Below are 25017 nucleotides of genomic sequence, written 5' to 3' on the forward strand. Positions count from 1 at the left end.
GGAGGATTGGGACACTTACAAGATGAATCTGAGAGCATATAAACGAGAACTGAGAAGGTCTCAACAAAACTCTTGGGATGATTACTGTAGCAGTATTGAGAATACGTCAGAGGCTTCCAGACTACGGAAGGTACTAGCATCCACTAACACCGCTCCAGGTTTCATTAAAACATCGGAGGGAAATTGGACAACGTCCAGTGAGGAGACGTTGGAGGTACTTTTGGACACACACTTCCCTGGAAATCAGACGGTTGAACCATGTTCCGGAGGTGTAACAGAGGCTCAGCGATCATTTCCTATCGAGGAAATTGTGTCGGAATCTAGAATAAAATGGGCTTTAAATAGCTTTGGACCATTCAAATCCCCCGGACCTGATGGAATTACTCCGGCGGAGTTACAGGCAGTAGCTGAAAGAATTATCCCCTGGTTGACGGTGATATATAAAAAATGTGTAAACTTAGCATATATTCCAGAAAAGTGGAGGGAAACAAAAGTCGTCTTCATACCTAAAGCAGGAAAAACCTCTCACTCGAGTGCGAAGGATTTCCGACCAATCAGCTTATCCTCATTCCTACTTAAGACCCTGGAGAGGATGATAGACATGTATCTTAGAACTAGCGTGGATTCAGGTTTGCTCTCGAAACGACAGCATGCATACTCCAAGGGCAGGTCTACTAAGACCGCATTGCATGAACTGGTCAGCTTTATTGAAAGCTCACTATCTGTCAAAGAATACACAATCGTGGCGTTTCTAGACATCGAAGGGGCGTTCAATAATGTCCATCCGAGCTCGATTTTAAATGGACTGACAACTCTAAATGTTGATCCAGGTGTACTTAGGCTGTTAGACGAACTTCTAATGAAGAGACGTATTTCAGCCACACTAGGGCAAGCAAACATACAAAGGTATGTGAACAGAGGCACTCCCCAAGGAGGAGTTCTATCACCTCTTCTTTGGAATGTTGCTATAAACAACCTTCTGGTTTCTCTAGAAAAAGAAAGGATAAAAGTGGTGGCATACGCAGATGATGTGGCGCTAGCAGTCAGGGGAAAATTCCCATCCACAATCAGAGATATAGTACAGAGAGCTCTCCGGATGACTGAGAAATGGGCGAAAGATAATGGTCTTAGTGTAAATCCAGCAAAGACGGAAATAGTCATGTGTTGTAGTCTGGTGGCCGGTACTTCAGAAACCGACTTGTTTAGATAAAGTTCAGCGTATGGCGAGCTTATGTATCTCAGGCGCATTTAGTAAGACAGGAACAGACTCCCTTAATGTCATGCTACATCTATTGCCTTTAGACATTTTGGCCAAACAGTCAGCTGCAACAACGGCTGTGCGGTTGCGCGAGCTATCGCTGTGGTCGGAAAAAATGAACGGTCATAGTTCGGTCCTCAAAGTAATGCCAGATGTGCCTAACGTAGTGGATTACACCCTGGCAAAACCACTTTTCGACAAAAAGTTTGAAACTCTAATTCCCAACAGTGAGGCGTGGTGTACACAGACCCCGGGGAATAAAAGATATATAGATTTCTATACTGATGGCTCCAAATTGAATGGACAAGTGGGGTTCGGAGTATATTCTAAAGATCTGGAAATTCGAATAGCGAAAAGATTACCTGATCACTGTAGTGTTTTTCAGGCTGAAATATTGGCAATAAGAGAGGTGGTGAATTGGCTGAGAAGTAATGTTCCAACAAATATTGGCATTAATATATACTCAGACAGTCAACCTGCAATAAAATCCTTGGACTCTGTGTTCCTTAACTCAAAAACGGCCATAGACTGCCGCAAATCTCTCAACGAGATGGCTGAGCAGTACAATATTCACCTAATATGGGTGCCTGGTCATAGGAACATACCGGGGAACTGTGAAGCAGATGTGTTAGCAAGGCTAGGAACTACCTTACATATTCCAGGGGAACTAGAATCTGTTGGTATGCCTCTGGCCACCTGCAAGCTCTTACTGCGTGAGAAGGTTGTTATGATGGCCAATATTCGATGGGAAAATTGCAAGGGTTGTAACGACACCAAGCAAATATGGCCCCATTTAAACTTAAACCGCACACTAGATATGCTAGTGTTCTCAAGGCGTCAGATAGCACTCCTAATATCTGCTATAACGGGTCGCTGCCTGATAGGCGAATTTGCAAAAACTATAGGTGCGAAGTATAATGACTATTGTATAAGCTGTCATGACGTGGAGGAAAAGGAATCAATTAAACACCTCTTGTGTGAGTGTCCTGCTTTTTGTGTAAGGCGTAAGCGAATTTTAGGAGCATATAGCTTTAGATTACTGGCTGACCTGGAAAACGTTAACTTAAGCAGTTTGTTAATGTTTTTGGAGCAATCTGGTTGGTTCCACAAAAATAAATAATAGAGAAGGTTCAGTGGTTAAGACTAGAAGTGCCCATATGTAATATGTACTTTTAGTTAAATGTGGTATCACAATGGACTGAATAGTCTAAGTGAGCCTGAAATTTAATCGGGCTGCCACTTTAACCTAACCTAACCTACCTCCGAATATATTACTCCTGACAATTCACTATTAATCTCCGAGCACTATGACAAATGAACACTCGATAAAGTTGGTTCCCTGGTCTGTATTGAATGGTCATACCAGGGTATTTCTAAGGGATTTTATAGCCCTCAGATATATCACAGGACTGGTAGCGGGGCTCCAGTTTGTCGCAATTTTTAAATGGTCATAATTTATTGATTTCCATACTCGCTTGAAATTAAAATCTTACGGGATATACACATTTAGTGATATACTACGATTATCAGAACCTATTGGTCAATATAGTTCGAAAGTTTTTCACTTCTGATGCGATTCGTGCCAAAAAGGAAGCAGATTCCCAAAAGTTTGTCCGAGACTGGTTCATGAGTGCCTGACTATGGGGTGCTCCTACTAAATTGTCCCAGGACGTGTGCTTTGGAATGAGTCCAAGACGTGTTCTAAAGTGTAAATTTACCCCGCAAACCCATGTTAAAGTGACCGGTCCCTTCCAAACGTTTTGACCAGAACTCAGACTGGTCCATACACACCAGGGAATAGTCCTGTACCGATCCTTTGGATGATCCATTTCCCGTAGAGATTCGAGGGTCCAATAGCTTATAGTCGGAATGAACGCTGAACTCTCGCCCATATAGATAGTACGAGGGCAGTTCGGAAACTTCTTAGCCTAGCACAAAAAGCGCGGTATAAACAGAAACAAGTTAAGTGTTTTGGAAACTTCCATCTCTGTTATGAACACATGTTAGTTAGGTTAGGTTAGGTGGCAGCCCGATGTATCGGGCTCACTTAACATAGGTTAGGTTCGGTAGCACATTGGTACCACATTGGTGAACTTCTCTCTTATCTCTGAGTGCTGCCCGATTCCATGTTAAGCTCAATGACAAGGGACCTCCTTTTTATAGCCGAGTCCGAACGGCGTTCCACATTGCAGTGAAACCACTTAGAGAAGCTTTGAAACCCTCAGAAATGTCACCAGCATTACTGAAGTGGGATAATCCACCGCTGAAAAACTTTTTGGTGTTCGGTCGAAGCAGGAATCGGACCCACGACCTTGTGTATGCAAGGCGGGCATGCTAACCATTGCACCACGGTGGCTCCCACACATGTTAAATTTTGTTTCGATCTGGCAACTCCTTCATATAGAAACAAAAAAGACGCATCCGCAATTTTTTTACAATGGAAAAATTAGAAATGCGTGCTGTCATTAAATATTTACATAAAAAAGGTTTATCGGGACAAGAAATTCATAATGATATGGTGAATGTGTTAGGTGAAAGTGCTCCTTCATATGCAACAGTAAATAATTGGGTTGCTGAATTTAAACGTGGTCGTACAAGCATTGAAGATGAATCACGTATTGGACGTCCAAAAACAGCAACAACAATAGAAATTGTATCCAAAGTGCATGATGGTATTAAATGATCGACGAATAAAAGTGCGTGCAAATGCTAATATCATGGGCAACTGAAATGATCAAGTCCATCAAAAACGCAGTCGATCAAAAACGCATAAGAATGAACATTTCTCAAGCTTGTTTGGATCGTTTTAAGCGACATAAAATGGATTTTAAGCATCGTTTCATAACTGTTGATGAGACATGGATCCACCACTATACTCCAGAGACAAAAAAAAAAAAAACAATCCAAACTATGGACAGAAGCTGGAGGATGTGCCCCAAAGAAGGCAAAAACAATTCATTCGGCTGGTAAGGTTATGACAACGGTTTTTTGGGACTTCAAAGGTATTTTATTGATTGACTATCTGCAAAAGGGTACAACAATAAATTCAGAGTACTATTGCAACCTTTTGAATCAATTAAATTTAAAAATTCGAGAAAAACGTCCTGGCTTCCTGACACAAAAAAATTATTTTTCATCAAGACAACGCACCAGCGCACAAGAGTGACTTTTACTTGTTCCCAAATCTAAAAAAATTCCTTGCTAGCAAGCGTTTACCTCAAATGAAGATGCAATTACAGTTGTAAACCACTATTTTGAAGACCTTGAGGAAAACTATTTTAATCAAGGGATAGAATTGCTAGAAAAGCGTTGGACTAAGTGTATTGAAGTTTCAGAAGATTATATTGAAAAATAAAAATATTTTTGAAAAACTAACTATTCTCTTTCATTGATAGGCTAAGAAGTTTCCGAACCGTCCTCGTAGTGCAATCGATTGCAAGTAAATATGACAGCTAGTAGCTCCTTCTCTATCTATGCCCATTTTTGTTCGGTCTTCGATAAAGTCCTTCACACGTACCCTACCGGTCTGTCATTCTGTAATAGCACGCTTCCTCAAGCATCCTTGGGAGCCACCGTGGTTAGTATGCCCGCCTTGCTTACACAACGTCGTGGGTTCGATTCCTGCTTCGTCCGAACACCAAAAAGTTTTTCAGCGGTGGATTATCCCACCTCAGTAATGCTGGTGACATTTTTGAGTGTTTAAAAGCTTCTCTAAGTGGTTTCACTGTAATGTGGAACGCCGTTCGGACTCGGCTATAAAAAGGAGGTCCGTCGTCATTGAGCTTAACATGGAATCGGGCAGCACTCAGTGATAAGAGAGAAGTTCATTAATGTGGTATCACAATGGACTGAATAGTCTAAGTGAGCCTGATACATCGGGCTGCCACCTAACCTAACCTATCCTTCGAGCTATCAGTTTGTATGATTATTGACTTTTTCAGATCAAATATAGCCAAGACTGTCATACCAGTAACTGACTTTAATAACCCATCCAAGCCCTATCAAAATCCTCGTTCCAAAACCAGTCACTATCATTACCTACCCAGCAAAAAAAAGCGTCGCCAAAAAAGTAATGAAAATGTTCTTTTTGAATCCGGAAGTGGTGTAAAAATGACGCAGAAGCGATGAATTTAACATGGGCTTGTCATAGGAGGGAAATTCAACAACCGTTGCACTGAATTTGCATCACTTTTTTATGTGAATCCGAATTCAATGTTTTGGATGTAAATTAAAAAATTCTGTAATATTTTGTCAAATAAATAATTTTTATAATTTTTAATGGATTATAACCCTTGACGGAAACGTTTGACTTAAAATATTTTCAAACTGCACAATTTTTTCAGGTTGGATTTACCATTTTTGTTGAAAAAATGTAAATGATTTGTACCATTTTATGCATTCTTACTCTGTTTTTAACCTATTTGAAAAAAAGTTTATATTATCCATTAAAAGTATGAAAAAACCAAGTTATAAAAAATTGAATTAAAAGAACTTCCTGGGTAGTTAAAATAAAGAACAACATTGGGGGTGCATCTTCTGGAAGTGCTTTTAAAGTTGTGCCTTTGGAAGAACTTCCAAATTTTTTTGCTGGGTAATTGTCAACGCATCAACAAAGTCCTTTGAGACACATTGGGTACAAACTTTACCAAATATTTACACAGTCCGAGCAAACGCTATACATCGCTCATATTCCTTGGTCATGGCATATTCAATATCGCATCCTTATAACACTGATCAGGACTAACAGTCCCATTCTTAATTATGTGCCCCATAAATTTCATGGATTCCTTTCTATATTGTATCTTCCTTGAGTTAAATTTGATATTATTTTCACAAGCGCGTCTAATTACCATATCCAATGCTCGATCATGATCACTTCCTGTTATCGCAATGTCATCAAAATAAACCTCAACACCCGGAATGTCTCAGAAAATCCTCACCATAAGCATTTGAAATAGCTCTGGAGCATAGTTCATACCAAATGAAATTTTATTCCAACATAGTTCACGCCTAATTTATGTTTATATTCACGTTCTTCTTTTGTTGGTATTTTTGAATTTCCTTGAAAATTTCAAAGTTTTATACCAAAAACATTGTTTTGTTACAAAATTGTTATTTTTGCAATAAAAAAATATTTTATCCAAAAGATCACTGCTCCACGGTGCCCAACTAAATGTATATTTCTGTTAAGTAAAGTTTGTTTAATCGGCGCGTGGGCGTCGCAAGCTATGCTATATAAATATAACTTATATGGATAATTGTCTATGGATGACAACAATAGCTACATAGCTCAGTGGATAATGTATTCGCTTACAAATTGCATATGTAAATTTTAACTAGAGTTTTAGTTATGTTACGTCCGAGACGTAATCGATAATCGTCATTCAACCGTCGAACTGAACGGACGTATTTTTATTTCATCGTAATAAGTACTTATTACGAATTTCAAGTGTGGTAAATTAAGCCACCATGCAGCGAAATTCAAAGTCATCCAATGGGTTGCTAACTTCAGGGCCCAGTGGACGGGTATCGACTGAAGTTATAAATTTGGGCAACAAGAGAGGCTCAATTAGTCGACCTGTAGATGGGTCGACAGGTTGCGATAATTTGACAAGTCGAACCTTCCCTAAGGTAACGGCATCAAAAGGAGGTAATCCCTCAAGAAAGAAATTTAAGGAACGCAGAAATGCCTTGTTTATCCTAAAGAAATTAGGATCAGTCGATCCAAGTACGTTGTCGACTAAGCAAAGCAATTCCTTAAAATAAGCGCAAGCATTTCTTAAAGCTGAAAAGAGAGAAAGATCGCCGGATGAATTGTCATTTTCCAAAAGGGATCAAGGATCGTTTGCCTCAGTGGTAAAAACAGTCTTGTGATTGCGATTGTTAACAGGGAAGCAGTGGACGGTATTGTTCCAAAGCACAATTGGGGGAAATTGAGAATGCTTTGTCTGGCGTCTACTCACAGGTGCTAGAAAAGTTTCCTGGCCCAGATCCTCGACACCAAGAGTCTGGTTGGTATCAATGACGATTTAAACTAGTCGTATTTGAGGACCAGAGGTTTATAGAATGTTTTAAAGCTGCGTTGATACTAATTGGTGAAGTTTGGGAAGGACTAGAGCAGCTCCTTCCCAAACTTCACCAATTAGTATCGAGAAGAAAGACACCGGCTAGACCTAGAGCACATGCCTGCAAACTCTTCTGACCCTGAATCTATTTTAAATGGGCTGAAACGATACAATCCAGATCTTCCAACATCTGATTGGAATGTTGCCGTTTGGATGAAGTGGATGGACCAAGACGACATGCAGTGTTTATACTGAACACTCAGTCTATGCCACATCTAACAAAGTCCCACGGCCGTGTATGTTATGGCTTTAATTATATGAATGAATATAACAACGATCAGCTAAAGGATTCAGAAATAGACAAGACATGGATGGACACCGTATGCGAGAGGAGGTTTCAACTGATTCAAAACTCACCAAAGTTGAACCGATGGTTATTGCGAGAGTCACCGAGATCTGTGAAGAGGACATTCTTGATGACTCGATTGAAACGGCTAATGTGACGGTTGTTGAAAATTTCGATGGTCCTACGGATCCTCCAGATAAATCTTCATCATTGTAAGGCCTTAAAAGTTCTACTGATGAAAGGGGACATAGATATAGTTCTTATTCAAGAACCATATGTTTATAGAAACAAATTATGTGAATTAAATACTACGGGGTTCAAACTATTGCAGTATACTGGTAAAAATACAAATCGAGCCTGTATAATTGCTAAAAATGAGCTTAACTTGTTTCTGTTTCCTTCAATGTGCAATGCAGACACTGTTGTTGCCAGTTTAGAAATAGCCAAATGCATATATTGGGTATCTTCGGTCTACATGGGATATGATAGGGAGATGCCTCCACTTGCCGTTAACACCTTAGTTGAGGAGTCATTGAAAACAAAGAAAAACTCATTATTGGATGCGACGCAAATGCACATCATAGTATATGGGAAAGTGATGACATTAATACAAGAGGAGTATCACTCCTAGAGTTTATTTTGCGTAATAATTTGGTAGTTTGCAATAAGGGAGATGCCCCAACCTTCGTCACTAAAAACAGACGAGAGGATTTGTACGTCAATTTCAAATTTGATGTTCATACCACCAAAACCACATTTCCGCCAAATGTTAGGAAAGCTGATTGAAATAGGTATAGGGAATCGTTCAATATAATGATACCGGAAATACCAGAGACAAATATGAGCACTGTGGACGATATCAAACACGTAGTGGAGCGGATTACTGAGGCCTTCAACATCTCACTGAAAGCGGCATGCCCTAGAGGATTGGGACGCTTACAAGAAGAATCTGAGAGGATACAAGCGAAAACTAAGAAAGGCTCAGCATAACTCTTGGAATGATTACTGCAGCCGTATTGGGAATACATCCGAGGCTTCCAGACCACGGAAGGTACTAGCATCCACTAACTCCGCTCCAAGTTAAAAAACATCGGAGGGCAATTGGACAACGTCCAGTAAGGAGACGCTGGAGGTACTATTGGACACACATTTTCCCGGAAATCAGATGGTTGAACCATGTACTAGCGGTGCCACAGTGGCTCAGCGGTCGTTTCCTATCGAGGAAATTGTATCGGAATCTAGAATAAAATGGGCGTTCAATAGCTTTGGACCATTCAAATCCCCCGGACCTGATGGAATTACTCCGGCGGAGTTACAAGCAGTGACTGATAGAATTATCCCCTGGTTTTTGCAATGTGGAACGCCGTTCGGACTCGGCTATAAAAAGGAGGTCCCTTGTCATTGAGCTTAACATGGAATCGGGCAGCACTCAGTGATAAGATAGAAGTTCACCACTGTGGTATCACAATGGACTGAATAGTCTAAGTGAGCTTGATACATCGGGCTGCCACATAACCTAACCTAACCTAACCTATCCCCTGGTTTTCGGCGATATACACAGGATGTATTATCTTAGGATATCTTCCAGGAAAGTGGAGGGAAACAAAATTCGTTTTCATACCTAAAGCGGGAAAAGCTTCTCAAGGAGTGCGAAGGATTTCCGACCAATCAGCTTATCTTCATTCCTACTTAAGACTCTGGAGAGGATGAAAGATATTTATCTTAGAACTAGCGTCGATTCAAGTTTGCTCTCGAAACGACAACATGCATGAGACCGCATTACATGAACTAGTCAGCTTTATCGAAAGCTCACTATCTGTCAATGAATACACAATCGTGGCGTTTCTAGACATCGAAGGGGCAGTCAATATCGTCTATCCGAGCTTGAGATTAAATGGACTGACAACTCTGATGGTATACTTAGGCTGTTAGACGAACTTCAAATGAAGAAACGTATTTAGAACAAGCAAACATACAAAGGTATGAGAACAGAGCACATCCCAAGGAGGAGTTCTATCACCTCTTCTTTGGAATGTTACTATAAACAACCTTCTGGTTTCCCTAGAAAAAGAAAGGATAAAAGTGGTGGCAGATGATATGGCTCTAGCAGTCAGGGGAAAATTTCCATCCACAATCAGAGATATTATACAGAAAGCCCTCCGGATGACTGAGAAATGGGAGAAAGAGGATGGTTTTAGGGTAAATCCCGCAAAGATCGCAAAACTCCCACGGTTAAGCCCATATTCTTAGGGGGTATTGAAATTCGCTTTGGTGAGTGTGCAAAATACCTTGGCGTTATTTTGGACAGAAAGCTGAACTTTAAGCTTAATATTGAAGAAAGGGCGAGAAAAGCCACCGTAGCTTTGTACTCGTGCAAAAAGGCAATAGGAAAAAAGTGGGGACTAAAACCGGAAATTGTGCATTGGCTATACACGGCAGTAGTTAGACCTATAGTGCTTTAAGGTGTTGTATTCTGGTGGCCGGCACTTCAGCAGCCGACAAGTTTAGACAAAGTTCCCTTAAAGTCATGCTGCATCTATTGCTTTTAGACATTTTGGCCAAACAATCGGCTGCAACAACGGCTGTGCGGTTGCGCGAGCTATCGTTGTGGTCGGAAAAAAGGTACGACCACAGTTCGGTCATCAAAATAATGCCAGATGTGCCAAACGTAGTGGATTACACTCTGGCGAAATCACTTTTCCACAAAAATTTTGAAACTCTAATTCCCAACAGTTAGGCGTGGTGCGCACAGACCCCGGAGAATAAACATTATATAGATTTCTACACTGTCCGTCCAAAATGGACGGACAAGTGGGTTTCGGAGTATATTCTAAAAATCTGGAACTTCGAATAGCGAAAAGATTACCTAATCACTGTAGTGTTTATCAGGCTGAAATATTAACAATCAGAGATGTAGCGAATTGGATGAGAAGTACTGTTCCAAAAATGTATGTACAGACAGTCAACCGTCAAAACAAATCATTGCACTCTGTGTTCCTTAACTCGAAAACGGCCGTCGACTGCCGCAAATCTCTCAACGAGATGGCCGATACCAGGGAACTGCGAAGCGGATGAGTTAGAAAGGCTAGGGACTACATTACATATTACGGGGGAACTAGAATCTGTTGGTATGCATTTGGCTACCTGCAACCTCTTACTGCGTGAGAAGGTAATTGCTAGATTAATTTTGTTGCCAGTTTTCATTTATGGGATGTTTCCACTAAAAAAACGGCCTTAATATTAACAAATTTTAAAATGCTACAAAAAAGAATAAGCAATATTTTTAATTTTTGTTTTATTTCAGAGTATCTATCGTTATAATTAAAAAAAACTGTAGCCTTTATAATGGGAGCCACCGTGGTGCAATGGTTAGCATGCCCGCCTTGCATACACAAGGCCAAGGGTTCGATTCCTGCTTCGACCGAACACCAAATAGTTTTTCAGCGGTGGATTATCCCACCTCAGTAATGCTGGTGACATTTCTGAGGGTTTCAAAGCTTCTCTAAGTGGTTTCATTGCAATGTGGAACGCCGTTCGGACTCGGCTATAAAAAGGAGGTCCCTTGTCATTGACCTTAACATGGAATCGGGCAGCACTCAGTGATAAGAGAGAAGTTCACCAATGTGGTATCACAATGGACTGAATAGTCTAAGTGAGCCTGATATATCGGGCTGCCACCTAACCTAAACCTAGCCTTTATAATATTTTGCATTACATGTTATTTTATATGAAATTATTTTTCAAAACTAATCTTGTAAAAAAGTTCTTAATATGTAAATGAATAATATACTATTGAATTAAACATACTAATTCAAGAAGACTGATTCAAATGATACGCTTCCCGAAATTAAATTTAAAGTTTCTAAGTGTTGAGACTAGAAGATTTTGAATTTGAAGATAATTTATAAGAAACAGTTTTGTTTGTGTTTTACAGGGAACATCCCAATACATGGTTTTGTGTGGCTAAACTAAAATCGGGAGATCGGTCTAAATGGGGGCTTTACCAAAACATGGACCGATACGCACCATTTACTTAATTTCCTAAAATACCCCCAAAATTTCTATTTTCAGCAAAATCAGATAGATCAAACAGTTTATAGAAGCTCAAGAAGTTAAATCAGGAAATCGGTCTATATGGGGGGCTATACCAAAACATAAATAGTTCTGACATAATTATAAAGCCGTGACCGAAGTTTCAGGATGATACCTATACTGGAAGTATTTTTGGCCGCTAACTCCATACAGCACCGACCACTGTGTATTGTGATACCACATTAACTAAAAGTACTTATTACATATTAGCACTTCTAGTTTTAACCGCTGAACCTACTCGATTATTTTCTTCTGCACAACTAACCAGATTGTTCGTCACAGTGTTACAAAAAGTTGTTCACAGACAGACGGACGGACATGGCTATTTCGACTCAGTGGCCGACCCTGAGCATTATAGTCAAAGACATCATGTGTCTATCTCGTCTCCTTCTGGGTGTTGCAAAAATATGCACTTATAATACGTGTTCCACAGTATGGCGAAGGAAATAAACACGTATCCGATAGTGGACTTAGTATTTTATCAGTGTAGAATGCGGCGTCCAGATGTGCAATAAGTATAGATTTGAAAATGCATTTAGATTCCACAAACGGGCGACCGCATAAGTTCACTGGTAACAATCCCAAACGAAACAACAGATTAAGAAAACTGAATAGAAAGTAGACGGTATTTACGAAGTTGCAAAAATCCACATTAATAAAGACAACTGGGCGCAACCTTTAATATGTATAGTTCATAATAATAATCAGCTAGTTCTATACAAATTTACGTACCTGTCCGATTTGATCCATCAACTTATATTGATTTAATTGGAGAAAACTACCACTTTGTTCAATTGATATTCGCCTCGACTCACGTAAAGGAGGTCTTCTTCTGGTGACCCGCGGACTACTGCATGGACTTGCATACGGGCTATAGGGAACGTTGGGATATATAGGACGTGATTCTAAAGATTGTGCTTTTATTGGTACGCCTGTTTTTTGTGTTAAGGTCGTTGGCAGAGCCCATTCAGCTTTTTTTGTTATGTAATTGTGATCTCGACAAATTTCTTTACTATCCATGCGATGTGTCATCTGGTTTTCTATCTCATTGTCGATCTCAGTGTTCGATGACAACGGAGAAAATATATTGTCTTCATGTTTAATATAGGAAATGGACGACAGATCCTCTCCAATGTCAAGTGATTGTGATTTAAAAAATAATGGTTGTCTAGGAGTTTGACTCAGTACGGCTGGTACGTAATTTGTGCAATGTGAAGATTCGGGGAAAGAAACGTTTAAAATTTCGCATTTAAAATTACATTTAGACAGCGTTTCATTGCCTGTGTTCCATTGGTGTTTAGTACAATTGTTAGTATTTTCATCACCTTTTTCATCGTCATCGATTTGTTCTCCTTTAGATTGATATCCATGTTTACATTGACACTCACTAGGTATCACATTTCTGGACGATGTACTCATTTCTTTATTAATGGTCAGAAAACCTTGTAATGGAATATTCTTTTGGGCTAATTTATGATTACATGCTGGTAATGCTGATTCGACATTCATATTTTCTAACAGTTCACAAAAGGATTCGTCGAATTCCTCAGTTTTATTATTTGTATCACAACCATTTCTGATTATCCCCAAATCATTTTTTTCATCTCGTTCTAAATTCGAATGAGATTCTAATATCACAGAAAGTTTTCCAACATTGTTTTCGTTAGTATAAGGGTCACTAACTGCTTCTATTTCTGCATGGCCTACATCATCTTCTCTGTCTTTTTTTTCAAGTTTAGAAACGTATTTGGTCCCACAACTGTTTTGTGCATGTTGTTTGTGCGATTTCATAATGTATATATTTCTGCTATGTGTTGCTTGCAAAATAATTTTTTCAGCCCCATTATTTTTGGAAATTAGTCTCCATTGCTATCTAAAAAATCATTGCATTTTGTGAGTTTCTGCAAAAATAGTATGTTTTGATATTAGTATTTATCAAGTTTACAGTCCAAAATTAAAAACATAACTCAAATAAACATTTCTTGTCAGATAGTGAACTACAAAGTTTATAAGTATTGCTGAACATGCAGCGTTAAATATGTTACATAGATTACCTTATATCGAGTAACTACAGTACGCTAAATACCAAAAATATGGCAGTCCTAAAGCTGCTTTTTTGATGCATATTTTGTTTCAATTTAGAACGCAATAACACCACATATGGAAAATCATATAATAAATTTTATTTGTAAATTAGATGACTCTTCAAATGAGTCAAAGCTATGTTGTTTACAGAAACAAAGACATTTAAAGTATAAAAAGAAATTTATTACTGCAACAAGTTTGCAGGATGATACTAAATACTTTGAAGTCATCTATCAATATCGCGTTTCTTCCCGTTTCCTTGTTTCGCTTTGTAGAATCCATCTCTACCCTAAAAATTATTAAAAGATAATAAAAATATAATGAACATATAATAAAGTATATGAAAAACAAAAATAATTGAAAATTATCAGCTGCATCAGCTATTTTTATTTTTATACTACGTATTTTTGACTAGGTTGGCGCAACATATGTTCCATTGTTGCTTTTCAGAACATATGACAGAGAGAATAAAAACACAAGAGGACGTAAATTTCTCTTCTATAAAAACAACAAATGTCAACCGTATAAATGTCGCACAATGCCCGCAGCGTTGGTATTACCGACGTTGCGGTCGAAGCGCTGTTTTGATAAATTGTTTATAAAGGCATCGGCAGTTATAATTTCAAATTGTCTACCAAAAAATTTATTAGAATGAGAAGATTTATATATTACAAAGTAGGTTCTAAATCCTATTTTCCTTAAGTTTCGTAAAGCCGGCAAAGAACTGAACTGGGTGACGCCGACGCAAACTGTATGATATTTGAGAGAAAAACTGCATGATATTAGACAAGTTTTCCTCATGACTGCCACCTACTAACGCAGTTTCGCTTCACAATTTCGTCCTAGTGTCTTTTTATTCTCTCTGCATATGACGCTTGCAGTGTTGCCGGATATTACAGTTACGAATGTGATGCACCGCAGTTGCAACGCAACACTGCGTTTCCGAAAAGGCCCATATATATATTAAGAAAAACTCTAAGGAATATTTTAAAACTGAATTAGGAAAAGCTATCTTAATTTCTCTAATATATCTGTTTGGTCAACTTGTTAACATTTGATCTTTCTCATTCATTGGTCGATCTCGCTGAAATTGAGCGCCCAAACTATTATCCTGTAGTACTAAACTTTGTTCAAGTTTCATCCCAAACAGAATACAAAAGCTGAGTCAATTTGTTTAGAACATTATATAACGTATAGAAATCATTTGGTATATTGACCACTCAGGCCGATAAACATTGTAGAGGTTTGCCAGCATGTTCATCAGCGTTGCCATATTGTCCCGATCGGTCCAAAAATTTTTAATTAATAAATTTGATCCGATGTCGGTCAAAATGGATTTTGGTCTAATTTCATCAAATTTGTATTTTTCCAATTTTTCTAGTATTTTGTTTGATTTTTCATACTCATCAGTTTTGCCAATTAGAGTTTTTCCAATCATCCACCAACTGAAATATTTGAAAAACTTTAAGAGCATTGACTGGTGTGCAAAATTTTGTCTACGATTGATGGATGGATATTGGTATCACCTAATACGTATTAACAATTAATTTTGAAATGTTTTTTTACTCGAATTTGGGAACCACCGTGGTGCAATGGCTAGCATGTCCGCCTTGCATACACAAGGTCGTGGATTCGATTCCTGCTTCGACCGAACACCAAAAAGTTTTTGGATTATCCCATCTCAGTAATGCTGGTGACATTTCTGAGTGTTTCAAAGCTTCTCTAAGTGGTTTCACTGCAATGTGGAACGCCGTTCAGACTCGGCTATGAAAAGGAGGTCCCTGTCATTGAGCTTAATATGGAATCGGGCAGCACTCAGTAATAAGAGAGAAGTTCACCACTGTGGTATCACAATGGACTGAATAGTCTAAGTGAGCCTGATACAGCGGGCTGCCACCTAACCTAAACTTGAATTTGGCAAAATAGTCCGCCGGGGGGAATTTTGGTCCGATTTTGCAATATTTTGGTCCAAAATAAATTTTCGTTATGTCAATGCTGAAGTGAAACCACTGCAATTTGGAGGTCCCTTGTCATTGAGCTAAACATAGATTCGGGCAGCACTCAATTATAAGAGAGAAGTTCACCACTGTTGTATCAAAATTGACTGAATAGTCCAAGTGAGCCTGAAATATCGGTGCCACTATACCTAACCTATACGCTGATGTCAATACTCTAATTATAAAGTATTGGAGCATATACTACACACAATTGTCACGAGCAGCCCTAATAATATTCTTTGAATTTCCTTTTTATCTTGTGTTCTGTATTTTACATTATCTTTTTGAATTTTGTAATAGACCAGAGATGCTTTTAATTTTTTGAGATTTGATTCCCGGTCCGAATGATCTGGTTTGTAATAAATTGAATTTAATGTTACATCGACCTTCGTTAAAATTGTTATTGAACAGGTTTCCATGATATAAAACAATCCTACTACAGGATATATTTAATTCTTCAAATGGATGAAAGATTTTAGGAGATTCCAGGGGAACTAGAAAAATTCATATTTATTTCTATTCCTAAATATGACAAAATAATATTATTTTTTAATATTATAAATTTTTATTTTTTTATTGCAAAAATAACAATTTTGTAACAAAAAAGGGTTTGGTATAAAAGTTTAACATTTTCGAAGAAATTAAAAAAAGAAGAAAGTGAAGTCGAGTATAAATATGAATAATTTTACAATATACACATAAATTTATTTAGGCGTGAACTATGTTTTTACTAGCATTTAACACCATTTTAAATGCACTTAAAATTTATCGTATTTTGAAATACAAATAAATATGAATTTTTATTAACGAATAATATTTTTATCTTTAAGGCCGGTATTAAGTTGGAATTATTGCTCTAAATGGCCATGTTTTCACGTTTATTTTTCTTTAATAATTCATTGTAAAGAAAATAAACTTTTTCAATTGTTGCTTTTGATCATTCCCCACCAAGTTATAATACATAGCGGCCGTCATGAGACGGGGAATCTTGAATCCCATTTCAACCTGACCTGAATACAATATAGTCAAAATATAACAGCGTATATCATTTCCATTAATTTAAATAATATTATGTTCTTTTTTTCCTTTTTTATTGACCGTAATATATAAAGCCTTCCAGGCCGATAACAATATTACAAACTTAATTATCAATAGTATATGATAAAAATTCAAAACTTAATTTTATTTATATTTGTACTAGAATAATAACGATAGTGGCTCCCCAGCCAAATATATTAGTGTTAACTATTTAAATAGTATAAAAAATATATATTTTTGCCCTAGCAGCCAGTAAAAAGCGACTAAATGACATGGACAAATCTTAATCATTTCCATGTGAAGCAAAGTGATCAATGAACTTATTTCTGAACACAATGTTAGAAAATGAAAAGTTACGTAACTCCTGGGGAAGATTGTTCCAAGCTCGCATGGTTCGCAACAAAAAAGATCGCTCATAGAGTTGTGTTACCATATGAGGAAGTACTAATTGTGGATTACGAGTAGTTCTTGTAAAAATAAATTGTTCCCTTAACATTGGAGGAAGATTAGACTTTATAATTATTTTAAAAACATAGTAAAATACGTAATTCCAAAAATCTTTGAAAGGGAAACCCCAGAAATTGTAAGGCATGTTGCGAAATGTGGTCGAATCTACGTAGTGCATACATATATCTCACAATCATATGAGAGCTTCGTCTCACTCTCTGCAAATTCGAACTATGCGCTCCAGAATAAACCTCAATTGCATAATAAATCTGGGACATCATCAGAGAAGATGCGACATTTTTTCGAACATGAGGTACTTAAAGAACGTAGTCTACGGAGAGTAACGACAATGTTAGATACTATGGAGTCAATGTGGTTACCAAAGTCCAGTCTAGGATCGAGTACAAATCCTAGACACTTGATCAGGCCAACCATTTCTACCCTGGCATCGTAAAAAAATATATCAGGATCATAACGATTGCCCAAAACGATTTACCCAAAACACATAGCCTTGCTTTTACCCTCCAAGGAAAAATAGATGTATATCGTCAGCAAATAGAAAAGGTATGCAGTTAGGGCCACTAGTATGATCCACAATGTCGTTGATATACAAGAGAAATTAGAAAGGGCTTAAAGTTGATCCTGGGGTACTCCACAGTTAATACTTCGGGGAAGCCACCGTGGTGCAATGGTTAGCATGCCCGCCTTGCATACACAAGGTCGTGTATTCGATTCCTGCTTCGACCAAACACCAAAAAGTTTTTCAGCGGTGGATTATCCCACCTCAGTAATGCTGGTTACATTTCTGAGGGTTTCAAAGCTTCTCTAAGTGGTTTCACTGCAATGTGGAACGCCGTTCGGACTCGGCTATAAAATGGAGGTCCCTTGTCATTGAGCTTAACATGGAATCGGGCAGCACTCAGTGATAAGAGAGAAGTTCACCAATGTGGTATCACAATGGACTGAATAGTCTAAGTGAGCCTGATACATCGGGCTGCCACCTAACCTAACCTAACCTAATACTTCGAATGGCTGAATTGGAGGTTTTTAAGGAAACATATTGAGAGCGAACAGTCGAGTATGATTGCAAAAGCTTACAAGAGTACTCAGAAAAATGGAAGCCAGTGCACAATTTATGAATTAGCCTCACGTGACTAACACGATCAAAATCTTTTGACAAATCCAGTGATACGAGGATAGCGCTGGAACCACTATCGATAGTTCGTCTAATTGTATCAGTGAGGTGAATTAGGTGCGCAGTGGTTCCAATTCCATGTCGAAATACGTATTGGAGGACACTAATGATACCACGATCATTCACATATTTTAACATAAAATTATTTATGACAGACTCAAAGATTCATCAACTCGTAAAGATTTCCTAGACTTTGAAACTGGCACGACGCGAGCTAATTTCAACGCGGAAGGAAATACTGCAGTAGTAATGATAGAGTTGAAAAAATGAAGAATATGACGAGAAATACGAGTATACGGAAAAAACAATTTAAGAAACTTGATAGGAACACCATCTACACAAGCCGTATTCGATTTATTGCTAATCATAGCCTTCAATGTGTCCACCTCATAAATGCAATCAAAGGCAAATAGCCCAGTACGCAAATTATCCCGCGACAAATCCGATAACTGATCCGTATGTCTCATATGTTCGAGGAAATGGTCATTTAAAGCATCAGCATCAACCGTAGGTGAAACCGTGTCTTCAAAACATCCACTATCACGCAATGCTCTCCATAGTTTACGCGAGTCCATGCCTCTAAACCTCTGCAGGTCAAAAATTCCTCTTCGTTCTCCGCAAAACCAGTTTTGCCCTATTGCGATACATTCGAAAAATACGTCCATTCTACTCAGTGCGATTTTATCTATATTCTCTATGAGCGAGGTCCATCAGAGACCTAGTGAGGACAACTTGCTTCGAATATAACCAAGGATCTCTCTTATGTGACCATTTACGTCTAATCAAAGGTACAAAAGAAAAAAGTCTACTAACAAGGTCGTTCAAAATATATAATTGAGTATCTACATCAGAAGTAGTATATATACCATCAGTATCATAAGATGTTAAGCAATCCATTAGACTGTACCAATCGATTCGATTATAATCGTGGTATTGCACAAAATTATCGGAGTTGGAAGCTATGATGCACAAGACCCGTAAATTAAGGCGTGGTGGGAAATAAAAGCACATTGTACTTGAGACGAATATCTGAGTTTATGTGGTTCACTTAATAATGTAAAGTCTATGAGTGAACAAGAATTATGTACCACATCGTAGTGTGTAGGTAGTGAGTTATACGATATAGCAAGACCTAAACGAGTGCATATCGATCTAACTTGATTAGATAGGGTAACATTAAACAGGTTGCGATTAAACTCGGCGACTACTATAATATCAGAGTAATAAGTGAATAAATCAGCATGAACTGAGGTAAATGTCTCCATGTCACCAAGGGATAAATATGCAACCCCAAAGAGAACTCTTAAAGGACCACACATAACCTCTATAAAGATTGTTTCACATATACCGTATTTATCAGACCGGAAAACAATGGTATGCTTCAACTTCTTTGAAATATAAATGGCTACCCCTCCACCTCTAAATAAGGGACGATCATTCCGAACCAGATTGTATCCACTAATCTGGACTGATTTACTAGAAACTGATGTCTTTAACCGTGATTCAGAGATCCAAATAAATCTATACCGCTAATTACAAGAAGATTGGTAAGTTCACAGTGGGTGTTGCAGCTATAGAATGTATGCTTTGACAGTTTACATGGCCAAATGATAAATTTTTATTAGACGCTTAAATTTGTTCTTAAAATATATCGCGTTGCTAACCAAAGGGCCAAGATTTAACCCAATACTCATTAAAGTAACTAAAAGTAAGGCTGGGGAAACATATCAACGAACAATTTAAAGAATTGAAAATCATTACGCAAGAGAAACAACTTTAAATAACAAAATAAAAATAAGGGTTTAATAAATTTCATATAAAGCAGCTTACGTATACTTGAATAAAAAGAATTTTAAGATTTAGAAGAACAACTTATGTATGTATATATTGAGATCAATATTGAAGTATGTTAAGGTTGGCGTTAAGTTCGATTTTCACTGAGGAGTTTTTGAAACGTACTAAAATGACTAAAGGTAGCATTGGTACAAGATCTATATATAAAGAGTTAATTAATTTATGTGAGTTTGTAGTGCATTAAATACTGTTTTGAGTTTCATAAAATAGCAGAACTGTGAAAAGCGTATTGGTATTATACCAACCTTACCCTTAGAATAACCATCTGATTCATGTTCCCTCGAGAAGCGATAGGCACTCGTTATAATTAAAGGTAGCCAAAGATCCATTAGTTAATGTGAATGTAACTTTAGGGCCATCTGAGTGAAGTATTAAAAATTTGTTGACTTTCTTAGCTTTCATCAATCGTCGGTAAATATAGTTTAACTTGCATTCAGGCGGAGTAGCGTGATCACCCAGCAAAAAAATTTGGAAATTCTTCCAAAGGCACAACTTTAAAAGCACTTCCAGAAGATGCACTCCCAATGATGTTCTTTATTTTTACTACCCAGGAAGTTCTTTTAATTCAATTTTTTATAACTTACATACTTTTAATGGATAATTTTAACTTTTTGTTTCAAATAGGTTGGAAATATAGTAAGAATTCATAAAATGGTACAAATCATTTAAATTTTGTCCACAAAAATGCTAAATCCAATCTGGAAAAATTGTGAATTTTTGAAAATATTTGAGGTCAAACGTTTCCGACAAGCGTTAGAATCCATTAAAAATTATAAAAATTATTTATTTGACGAAATATCACAGAATTTTTTAATTTACATCCAAAACATTGAATTCGGAGCACACCAAAGCACTATGGGCGGAAATCGCAAAACAGCGGCAAAAAGTCAAATTTTCAAAATGAAAAATTATTGGATATTCCAATTGAAATTACTATAGAACATCTTGGATAGTAAAAATCGAAAGTTCATTTAAAACTTGGCAACCCTGTTCAGGAGAAAAAGGCTGCCAATGTTTACCAAAATTTATGCCAGTTGCGTTTAATCAAGGCGAACAAAAATTGACAAATTTCGTGCTTAATTTTTTTCGCAATAAAAGTGAATAAAGAAAACTTTTAAATGTAGATTCTAAGAGGAGGTTTAGTAGTTCAAAATGTTGTAAAGACTTTACAAAATATTTTTGTTTTTGAACTTGAATTTATGGATTCAAAAGTGTGGTTTATATGTGAAAATTGTAACACATACGTATACTTGGGAGGAATAGAACTAGAAATGTTAACGATTGTTAATGAACATTTTTGCTTATTATTGTTCGTGAGGAAGTATACTTTTACGTGCTGTAAAGTTTGTCTGCCCAAACTTGCCCATACTAAAATAAATGTAAGGGTTTTATAGTCAAATTTGGGAAAATCGGGCGATACATATATATGGTAGCTATATCTAAATCTGAACCGAATTTGATGAAATTTTGCACACTTTAAGGGTACTATAAATTTTTTATAGTACCCTTAATACTTTGTGTTAAATTTGAAGACAATCGGGTGGTAAATAAGCGCAGTATGGTCTAATTTGTCGAAATCGGGCGATACATATATATGGGGGCTATATGTAACTTTGATCCATTTTTTTCCAAATTCAACCGTGTTTGTCCTTTGACCAAGAAAACATGTTGTACCAAATTTTATTAAAATCGGTTAATAATCGCCACCGAAATCCTGCGAACAACATACACAGAGGGACGGAATTAGAGTTAGATACCGAAGAATGTGATTTTGATGGTTAATATTTGTTTAATGTTAATTAATAAAATTAATTTAATAAAATGACAATTGGTTTATATTATTTACATCAAGTTCTGGGGATAAGGCGCTTTCTTAATAAGGAAAATAAGCAAATATAAATTAAACTCCATCTAAGAGTATATTCTATAGTATTCCAAGTGGAATTACAATTTCGACCCCTCTATAGTAACGCACCTGGAATAAGGGGGATTGACTCCCTTTTTGTTGGTAACATTTGATTTTGATAAGATATATCGATATATCATGTTTGACGATACTAGATTGATTGTAAATAATTTTTGCCGCAAATTTTCAATTGCAAAAGGAGTGATGCAAATTCAGTGCAAATGCTGCTGAAATGGAGGAGTTCCGTCCTATGACAAGCCCATGTTAAATTCATCGCATCTGCGTCAACTTTGCACCACTTCCAGATTCATTTTCATTACTTTTTTGGCAACGCTTTTTTTGCTGGGAAGAGGAGAGTCACTCCTAGAGTTTATTCTGCGTACTAATTTGGTAGTTTGCAATAAGGGAGATGCCCTTTGTCACTAAAAACAGGCAAGAGGTTTTGGACGTCGCGCCATTTGGTACTTTTTCATCACAATTACTCTATATAGAGTTATTCTGATATCAACCAACTCTAAAAATTATAAAATGTGGACATTGAAGAAATAAAAATATTCCCAAATGAGGATATTTTAGTTTATATTGACATTTTCGAGAGGAATATTGTCTATACCACATTCGTCCGTAAATGTGAAACGTGAAATTCGATTTTTTTTCGCCACAAAGTTTTGACAAATTTTTCTATAGAAATAAAATTTTGACAAAATTTTCTACAGAAATAAAATGTTAATATTTTCTATAGAAATAATATTTTGACAAAATTTTCTATAGAAATAATTTTGACAAATTGTTCTATGGAAATAACATTTTGATAAAATTTTCTATAGAAATAAAATTATGACAAAATTTTCTACAGAAATAAAATTTTGTCAAATTTTGATAAAATTTCCTATAGAAATAAAATTTTGACAAAATTTTCTATAGACATAAAATTTTGACGAAATGTTCTATAGAAATAAAATTTTGACAAAATTTTCTATAGAAATAAAATTTTGACAAAATGTTCAATAGAAACAAAATTTTGACAAAATGTACTATAAAAATAAAATGTTGGCAAGATTTTCTATAGAAATAAAATGTTCACAAAATTTTCTATAGGAATAAAAGGTTGAAAATTTTTTCTATAGAAATAAGTCTTACACAGAAAAAAATATCACCAAAATATTTCCAATTAAAAAGTTAATTGAAGTTGAAATTTTTTTCAATTAATAAATTAATTGGTACAATTAACTTTTTAATCAAGATAGAAACATTAAGTTAATTTAGTCAATGATTGAAAATTTAAAAATTTTTAATTAAAAATTTAATTGATACAATTAACTTTTATTCAAATTCGGAAGACTAAGTCAGTTAAAAAAGTGATGAACATTTTTTTAAATTTTTAATTAAATTTGTTTTTTTCAAACAATCAATTGTCAATCCAAATAAAAATTCTGAGCCAATTCAGAATGTAATTGAAAATAGTTACCTTTTTTAATTACAAAATTAATTGGGTTTTGCAATCAACATCAATTAAATTTTTAATTGAATCAATTAAAAAATTAATTGAAATTTGGTAATGAAATCAATTAATTTTTTAATCAAGAATTTTTTCTATGCCCAATTAAAACTGTGATTGATACTATCATTTTCGTGATTGAAGACATTTCAATTAAAAAATTAATTGAATCAATTAATTTCGTGATTGAATCAGAAAAAAATTTTTTTGTGTGTACAAAATTTTCGTAGAAATAACATTTTGCAAAATAAGATTATTTTGAGAAAATCTAAAAATGTCCAAATCGGTCTAGATTTAAATATACGTATACTTTTACAATAGTCTTTAAATTTGATATAATGTAATTGTAGCACCTTTTGGCTTCGAAAAGTACATTTTTAATAAATTTTTAGTACTTTTTCGTCAATATCATTTATCATCCCTGAGCGTGATCACTCAGATATATTCGAGCTGTTATTTCCCCACCTATAACGTCACAAAGCTTCAGTTGCCTGGATTTGAAGTATTCTTTCATTATTGCATCTCGTTGCAGTACTGAGTGGAATTGCACAACAATTGACCTTTTATTTCGAGTGTAGAATATGTTGATAATGTTAGAATTATTAAGTTCGACATTGTATATGCTTCAAATTTTTAGTACATAAGTGACAAGGCTTTCGAGGCCTTCTGCACGGTTGAAAAAGACTGTTTTTCATATGTTTGGCTATAAACATTATATGTTTGGAACACAAATTTTTAAACACAATATTTTTGAGTGCAAGCATATAATGTTCATAAACTAGCATAACATGTTTGGGACATATATGTTAATATGTTAGAACATATTATGTTTGGGACATAAAATGTTTGTAAATATAATATGCTTGAATGCAAACATATATTAATTTAGAAATAGCCTATAAACATATATGTGTTTAGTAGCTTGGAGCGCTATTTAACACGGAGCGATATTGAATTAAGTTGGTGGTTGTTGCTTGTTATTACAAAATTAACATTTTATTTTTCCTTGGGCAATTGATCAGCTACTTCTTTGATCCTTACAAACTGTGTGGTCCGCTGTTCGAATCCCCGTCCGGCAAAAGGTAAAATTAAAATAAAAAAAAATCATAAAATTGAATAATTTCTTCTACAATGTTTGTATTACAGAAAAAGGTGCTAAGAACTAAAAAATCTCGTGGAAGTGATAAAGATGTCGGGGAATATACAATTGGGCAGAAACAAAATTTTGAGCATTCA

The 25017-nt window shown here is 36.2% G+C and overlaps 1 protein-coding gene across 4 annotated transcripts in view; it reads right to left on the reverse strand.

The window, feature by feature from the left end:
• The window catches only part of LOC142221354 (uncharacterized), a 159075-nt gene that overhangs the window by 48684 nt on the left and 85374 nt on the right, over positions 1 to 25017 (reverse strand). For 2 of the 4 annotated variants that reach the window (XM_075291067.1, XM_075291068.1), the window contains exon 2: positions 12494 to 13662. In XM_075291067.1, coding sequence (XP_075147182.1) covers positions 12494 to 13552 — 1059 coding nt within the window. In that variant the 5' untranslated portion in view covers positions 13553 to 13662. Of the gene's footprint in view, positions 1 to 12493; positions 13663 to 13815; positions 13839 to 25017 lie in introns of those variants that run through there. The other 2 variants (XM_075291069.1, XM_075291070.1) reach the window with 2 other exon arrangements.

This window comes from Haematobia irritans, chromosome 1 (genome assembly GCF_050003625.1).
Source record: "Haematobia irritans isolate KBUSLIRL chromosome 1, ASM5000362v1, whole genome shotgun sequence".
Lineage (NCBI taxonomy): Eukaryota > Metazoa > Arthropoda > Insecta > Diptera > Muscidae > Haematobia > Haematobia irritans.